This window comes from Sinocyclocheilus anshuiensis, unplaced genomic scaffold (assembly GCF_001515605.1).
Source record: "Sinocyclocheilus anshuiensis isolate Anshui unplaced genomic scaffold, SAMN03320099.WGS_v1.1 scaffold535, whole genome shotgun sequence".
NCBI lineage: Eukaryota > Metazoa > Chordata > Actinopteri > Cypriniformes > Cyprinidae > Sinocyclocheilus > Sinocyclocheilus anshuiensis.
Window position 1 is genome coordinate 2,023,118 of NW_015551063.1, and position 8,014 is coordinate 2,031,131.

At 34.8% G+C, this 8,014-nt stretch overlaps 1 protein-coding gene across 1 annotated transcript; it reads left to right on the forward strand.

The window, feature by feature from the left end:
* Positions 1–392: 392 nt before the first annotated feature.
* Positions 393–6,358, forward strand: LOC107662026 (C-X-C motif chemokine 14-like). Its single transcript, XM_016451882.1, has 4 exons — positions 393–648; positions 2,071–2,176; positions 4,007–4,120; positions 5,691–6,358. Exons 1-4 carry the CDS (start codon positions 585–587, stop codon positions 5,704–5,706), a joined length of 300 nt encoding a protein of 99 aa, XP_016307368.1. The 5' UTR covers positions 393–584; the 3' UTR covers positions 5,707–6,358.
* The last annotated feature ends 1,656 nt before the right edge of the window (positions 6,359–8,014 follow it).

Below are 8,014 nucleotides of genomic sequence, written 5' to 3' on the forward strand. Positions count from 1 at the left end.
ACCTGCACAAGAAGTGACTTTATACAAATGTTTTAAATGTTTTAGGTCTAAGATGTTCTTAAGATAGCACTCCTCTACTAAAGACTCCAGATTGCATAGAAAGAGTTTGCTAAACCGAGCCTTTATTCATTGGCAAGAATCAAGGAGAACAAATTAAGTGAGACTTTTTAAGCCAATGCAATTATCTCCCCTGACAACGTCCACACTCTCCTAATAAACTTTTTTAACTCAATTTTATCGCTTTTTTTTTTCTCTGGCGACCGTGTGTCAAAACCTAGAGCGCTGCCTACCCTCGATTGCATGCACACGGCCCAAAAATGCTTTCTAGGCAGGCAACTCGCTCGGTGTGGAGACGCAGCCGCCGGTAATTCGTCAGCGGGCTCTGCATATCAATGAGGCGCTCGAGCGTGTGTTTATAGAAGCTCAGTGCGCTCGAGAGCACATTCAACCTGCTACTGACTCCCATCACAGAGACAGCGAGCGCGTTTCTCAGCAGGTTGACACTGTGTGAGGATCTCGATTTTTGGATCCGAGTGCTGTAAACAGACCGGAGGCTGCTGGAGGTTCTCAGCAAACTATTGGGGATGAATCGCTGTACGGCCGCTTTGCTTTTGCTGGTTATCGCCGTTTATTCACTCAACACAGAGGGTGAGTGTGTGTGTGTGATGTTTAGTATCTTGTGTTTTTTATGGAGTTCGCGAAGATATGCATTGTTAAAGTGTCTATCAATATAGAATCTGGCGTTTTTGCTATTTCAGTCTTATCCGGAGTGCATGATTTTATTCTTCTATTTGATCTTTTTTTTTCAACTTTTCCCGCAGAATAACAGCGCCTTATGCTGGTGCAACTGTCAAATATCTCCACTTCTCTCAGACAATCTAGTTCATTCTGCAAAAGTTGGCCAGTGGTAGTAAATAGTGGCTCTTTGTGTTGCTGGATGAGTCTTGTTGGCTTGTGTCCTGAGAGGCTGTTTAGAGATGATGCTGAATGGAGCGGAGAAGATTGATGAGGATTAGATGTAGGTCACGCGTCTTTCAGCAGCAGCTCACCTGCCTCATAGTCGGAGGGAAAACAGCAAATGGCTCTTTAATGAATCACCACGCTGTTTGTTGAATTTTGTACCACCTCGTTGTCAGTTCAGTTTGAAAGCGTTTAAAAGTTAGAAAATGCTGGAACGTGTCAGAAAGCATTTGTAGAAGAAATAGCCATGCAACATTTCACAACAAAATATTTTCACACACACAAAAAAAAAAAGTAAAATTAAACCTGATCAGAATTTACCTCACAAATTCTCATTACTTTAATGCAAAAAGTAAACAAATAAATTCTCATTAATATAGTAATCAAAGTCATTGTCTGGACACAATGTTAAAATCAGAAAACAAAACTATTATGCATATTTAATAATAGTTTAATATTAGGTGTTTAGTAATAGAAACACTAGCTTTCTATTTTTTTCTATTCTATCTACTTGTTTTGCTTTGTGCTTGTGTGTGTATATGTATGTATGTATGTGTATGTGTGTGTATATATATGTGTATATATGTGTATGTGTATGTGTGTGTGTATATATATATATATATATATATACACCTTGCTATGTGTACTGTGTTAGGCTAACCGAGACTTGTCATTTGCACTTATATATTGTTGCTCTTTTGTTAGTTTTGACTGCTTTTATTGTCCTCATTTGTAAGTCGCTTTGGATAAAAGCGTCTGCTAAATGACTAAATAAATAAATAAAATAAATATTTACATTTATAGTACTTGTCCTTTACTATTTTTTTTTTTAAATGCCATATAAATTAACAATTAAATTACGTTAATGCAAATAAAATATTTATGCATATAAGCTTCATTTTCTATAATGCTGTTTTATTAAAGAAAAATTAATTTCTATATACGAGTACGCATTCACATTGGCTTTTCATTTTAGATTTTCTTTATGCAGCTGTGACTTCTTTCTGTTTCGATCTTTTCTATTCAAATATAATTTTCGTTTGGCCATCTCTTGTCAGTTTTTGTGAGATCTTTCTCGAGACTAATCTGTGCCTTTTACCCATTTCTTAGCATATAAGTGCAGATGCACGAGAAAAGGCCCGAAGATCCGGTACAAAGATGTACAAAAGCTGGAGATCAAGCCTAAACATCCATACTGCCAAGAAAAGATGATATTGTGAGTTGCCAAAAAATTTATATCTTTGATTTGCAAAGTGTGTTTGGTGTGTGGTGTATTTTTATGACTGTGTTTATGAATTGCAGTAGGTTCTTTAAATAAATAACAACTCAATAATTATATATTTATAGAGCAGAGTAATCTTATAATAAGAATAAGAGCAAAAAAAATTCAACCATGCTTTAGGAGATGTTTGTTGATTATCCGTATTGCTGTAAAAATACTGCAGCCCATAAGGGTAGGCTGCCCCTAGACCCTACTAGATAAAACAGGTCATTTCATCTTAAGGTGGTCAGGCATGGTGATCCTGCTCAATCCAGTCCACACCAGTTTAATCAGCTCTAACCAGACTGGTAATGCCCACCAAATGCATCTCAGACTATCTAATGGCTATACATGACAATCTTAGGTCAGCTATTACCCTTGTAAAACCAGCTGCCAGCATAAACTGTTTTAGCTGGATTTTCCATTATATGACAAGTTAGTGGCACACTTAGAAGATACTATACAGTCAAAATGGACCTTAAATTGTTTAGCATGGTTATGTTGTGACAGTGCATGAAGCCCAAACAGTGGTTATGAAGGCTGTAAGATACAAACATGTTTTCTATGTTGTAAAGCAAACGTGTTTGTGATAAGCTTGTCTTTTTGATAGACGTTACCATAGACTTTGTTCCACCTGCTGGTCATTTTAGGTATTGCAGCATATTTACAGAGCTGGCGGTTTATAGTAAAGTTGTGTTTATATTCTGAAATTCAAATTAATATTATAATGATCCTAGATAGATTTTTTTTTTTTTGAGTTTGAGTTTTCAAAAGAATTTTAGTATTGTAGGCTTTATAATAAAATCTTGTTACATATCAAGAGAGAGTGATCTATCTGCAGTTTAGATCCAGACATTTTGCTCTGAACTGTGGATTGAAAATGAAATTGGTCAGATGTGAAGTGCGCAGATATTCTCGATTCAAGTGCTGTACCAGTGTGATAATTTGAAGATGATATAATATCCATAGTATTTCACCTGGTAATTATACTGTATATTATATTTGAATAGTTAGTGCAGAAAGATATTTTACGTAAGAATAAAAAATCAATCAGTTTGTGGCTCACTCAAAGTTGTTCTATTAGCCTCAAAGTTTTTGGTAAATAGTCCCTGGACATTTAGCTCATTTGTCTGGATTTGCATTCGTGAAAGTGTTCCGTCTCTTCAGTTTATGGCACTGGATTCTGAGTGTGAGTTTAACATTCTAGAAGCTTCTCCAGCCCCACAAGAGCTCCTGCTCTGTTTTAAGAGGCCAGTGAAGAGTTTAGAGTCAACAAACATGTTCTTTTGGCCGCACAGGTGAACAATAAAGTGAAAATCAAAATAAAAGACTATGCACTCTTGGTCAGTTTGCTTCAGTGATTCCAGCGACGTGGTAAATATCTTCTTAACAGGCAAAATAAGCTGCGGTATTGAATTCTGCTTTGAATTAGTATTTGTTTAGCAGTCAAGTAAGCAAAGCATTCTGCTGTCATGATGATTCACCTCAAAATCACTCAGAAATAAAAGTCCAGGAACGATTTGTCAGGATTTGTCCAATTTCTACCTTCTGCATTTAATTTGAATGATGATTTTAATCGAATCTTTAGTGCAAAGTTACATTTATTAGCATATAAAATAGTATTGTTACCATTTTTATGATTAATGACATGCATTTAATGTATTAAGAGTATCACTGCTGATTGTTTGTGTTGCTTGAATGACTAATATTCTCCCCTTGTCTCATCCTGTTTACCCATCTTCTCCTTTCATCCACTCACTCGTAATTTTCCCCATGTGTTTATAGTGTCACCATGGAGAATGTGTCCCGTTTCAAAGGTCAGGAGTATTGCCTGCACCCCAGACTCCAGAGCACTAAGAACCTTGTCAAGTGGTTCAAAATCTGGAAGGACAAACACAGGTAGCGTTTCCATCGCTTCTGCATTGCTTACATATAAACAACTGCCAGCACTGCGAACATAAAACCCGGGTCAAACCCCAAATGATTCATGTAACTCGACATGTTTCCAAAGTTTAATATTCAATAGATATTCAATGAGAAAAATTGGGCCTATTTTATTTATCAGGAATGGATTGTGGTTGTTGAGAATTGCTTGATAAAGAGCGATTTGCAATGTCAGCTGAAAAGGAAAGGGTTACAATAACAGGGTTTCTGCACCTTAAAAGGTCTTAAATTGGAGCTTAAATTCATAGTCTTCTTCAGTATTTTTTTCCCCCATTACAAATATCTAAACATCATTAAATCAACATGCAAATCAAAGATTAAGTCTTGAACAAAATTTAGCGAGTTTACACTTGAAACAAGAGCAAGCAACTGTCAGTGGGTTATGAAAAGTAAACCAGTTGGCAGATATTTGTTCTTGTTTCAATCAAACTCACTTCATTTTGATCAATTTCTCAGAAACCATGACTTTTTTTTTGTCTGATGCCATTTTTGCTTTTCAAGTAAATGGATCTTGATTTAAGAATCTTGATTTAAGAACCAAGAGAAAAATACTGATGAAGGACAACAATTTTTTGTCATGTAATGACAAAACCGTAAAAGTAATTTCCATATTCTAGTGGTTGAGAGCAGAGGTATTCATTCAAGTGCTCCATTCAATGTAAATTTTCTTTACTTGGTCTTAAAAAAGTCTTACATTTACATTCATAAAACCTGCAGAAACCCTGAGTAAGATCAGGAACAGATGAGACTCTCAGCTCTGATTTCTTGTTGACATTAAAGGTGCACACAGTCTTAAAAATATTTAAAGTCACCATGAAATCAAAATTATAAATGAAATCAAAATGGTCTATTATAGGTGATTAACCCATGCACATTATAAACGGCACAATATGTAAGATTTTTTTATTAAAATATCCAAAAACCACTAGAACAGTGTTATATATTTTGCTGACTTGTGTACTTGCATTATCCCAAATGTTTCGAAGAATGTTTAAATCCAGAGAAATAAGCAATTTTGTTCTACAGTGTTTTGTAGAAAACATGGAAACACCAAAGACGCTTTAATATGTTGTGCGTTTTATTAGACAGGTGACGACCGCACAGAGTAGCATTATAACAGAACTTTCAAATGTTGACAACTCCCATGATTCCACACTCAGCGACGACGTCATCAAACTACCCGTTTCTTTTTTTTTTGTTTTGAATGCGCGCCCTCTAGCGGCGAAAATTACATATTGTGCCTTTATTTCCTGTCCCCTCACAATTTTTTATCAAAAACCTTAACTTTCCCTCCTCTACAAGAATAACAACAATCCAATCAATTCCTGATAGATAAAATCAAGTCCCGCCGTTTCACTCAGATATCACAATAAGAAAGAAAAGACAATCACTATTTCTGTTTCATGCTGCTTGTGCACTCACAAAACTCAATATAAGCCCAAGCACAACAGACAAAAAAAAAAAAAAGATCTTTAAAAAGCCCAGTATTAAACCTCACAAATAATTGTTTTTTTTCCCTTTATAGGGTGTATGAGGCCTAAACGTTCATCATTATGCACGAGGCTGAAAACATTGCGGGATGCACAGCACCACCAGTGAACTGTGGATGACCAGAGGACCAATTTTTTAAAGCATGACTAAGCATATACCCAGACAAGCTTATCAAGCACACCAGTTATATTAATGTGGAATAATTTATAGTCATACAAAAATGTTTCGTATACAATGTAATTATGAGCCAAATGTGCAGTTACGGCAGAAAAAAGTCCCTGTGAATCAGCACCATCTGTAAGAAGCGATCATTACATTTTTGCAACGTGTAATGTTTTCTGAAGCATCAGTTCTCGGTCTGATTCATTCTGTCGTGGCATATAAAGGGGTCCTGACACTTATATTTGGATACTGTCTGGTTTGAAACTACTATCCACAAGTGTCAAAGTAGATCTTAGAGTTCTCACTGTTCAAAAAAACAAATATCGAGGATGTGTAAATAATATCCTCAGACTTTACTGTGTTCTATGCCAACATTCAGCCGGTAAAAAGGAGGCCAAGTGTTTTTCCTCACAATCATTTTCAAAAAATTTTTCTCATTGATCTGCCCAAAAGTGCCGAACGAACTAGTTTTTTTTTTTTTTTTCACGTGTTCACTTATTACTTTTGGATTTTGAAGTGAAAGTGACAAAGCTGCATTCAGTAATATCAACCATTTAAATCATATCATACTTTATATTTACACATATACTTTGGTGGAAATGTACCGCCACACGACGAGCACATGAACTTTGGGGCCTGCAGTGAGTCATGTGTTTAAAATGAAGCTTTTTATTTAATATCGGCCCTCTTATCAGCACATTATGAACTACACGTGCCTCCTCTTCGAGGTGTGCAGGTTTTGTAAGCTATTGTTTTCATTTGTTTGGTATGACTGTGTTTTTTCTTTTTGGTAAATGGAATGTTTCTTGTCTCTTCTTGTACATCAGATTGTATGTGTAAGCACATAGGTTCTTAGCTTGTTAGTCTAGCTTGTTCAGAATTGATTAGTGAAGCCTATGTATTGCATCACAGAATTGTTGTTGTTTGACTATTTAAATAATAAATAATAGAAATGTTTATGTGTTTGAACTGACCCACCAAACAATTTAAGTCCAAGGAGTGTAATCTTCAAGCACAGCAATAACCATTTAAATAAATCACTGCATGTGTGTCTGCTTTATATTGCTTAATTGAATGTTAATTGTGTGATAACACAGTTTTGAGATTGGTCTATAGACATCAGGGTTATTATAGCAACTAAAAAACGAAAACCAACAACAACAAAAGTTACTTGAAATTAAATATACAATGACTGAAATAACATAAAATACATTACATTATTAAACTTATTTTATTTAAACTGCTCTCATTTGTATTTAGTTTAACTTGATGTACTAAATAACTAAAGCTAAAACTGAAATAAAATGTACTATAAACTATTTTAAAGTACGAATAAAGACTACAAAACCATACAAACTTTGTATATAACAAAATGACTTTTATTATTATTTTTACCTAAACTTGAAATCAAAACAGAAAATCTAATAATAAAAACTAATTCAAACTATTAATAAAAACTATAATAGTATCTCAATGATACTAAAACACTGAAAGACATCCACTGTATTCATCTAATAAAACTTTGAGTAGTGCAGGAGCTTTCTATGATATAGAGCTGGAACACGAAAATAGACATCCTTCCAAACTCGGTCCTGGAGGGCCGGTGTCCTGCAGAGTTTAGCTCCAGCCCTGATCAAACACACCTGAACCAGCGAATCAAGCTCTTACGCATGCTAGAAAGTGAGGCGAGTTGGAGCTAAACTCTGCAGGACACCGGCCCTCCAGGACTGAGTTTGGAGACCCCTGCTGTAGATGAACATTGTTAACCAAGCTTGTTAAAAACTGTAAAAACACCCAAATTAATATTAAGTCAATAGATATAGGAAAGTTTTTATTTATTTATTTGTTTGTTTGTTTGTTTGATCAATTGTTATTGCCATTATAACAATTATGTTAGTCCCTCACACATTTCCATTTCTCAGATCTATTGAACTACATCATTGCTTTTGGATGGAAAATGGATTTTCGAGAAAGTGATCAACAATATGAAAATATTTTGCTGGGTAAAAACTGGTATTTGTGAGTCATGTAAATTCATTGGTCATAAAGTGTATATGGTGATGAACACAGTTACTAAATCTTCTGGAATTATGAAATCTAGTTGTTTTAATTAGTTATATAATATATTAGTTATAACTAGTTGTAACTACATTATATATATATATATATATATATATATATATATATATATAATTG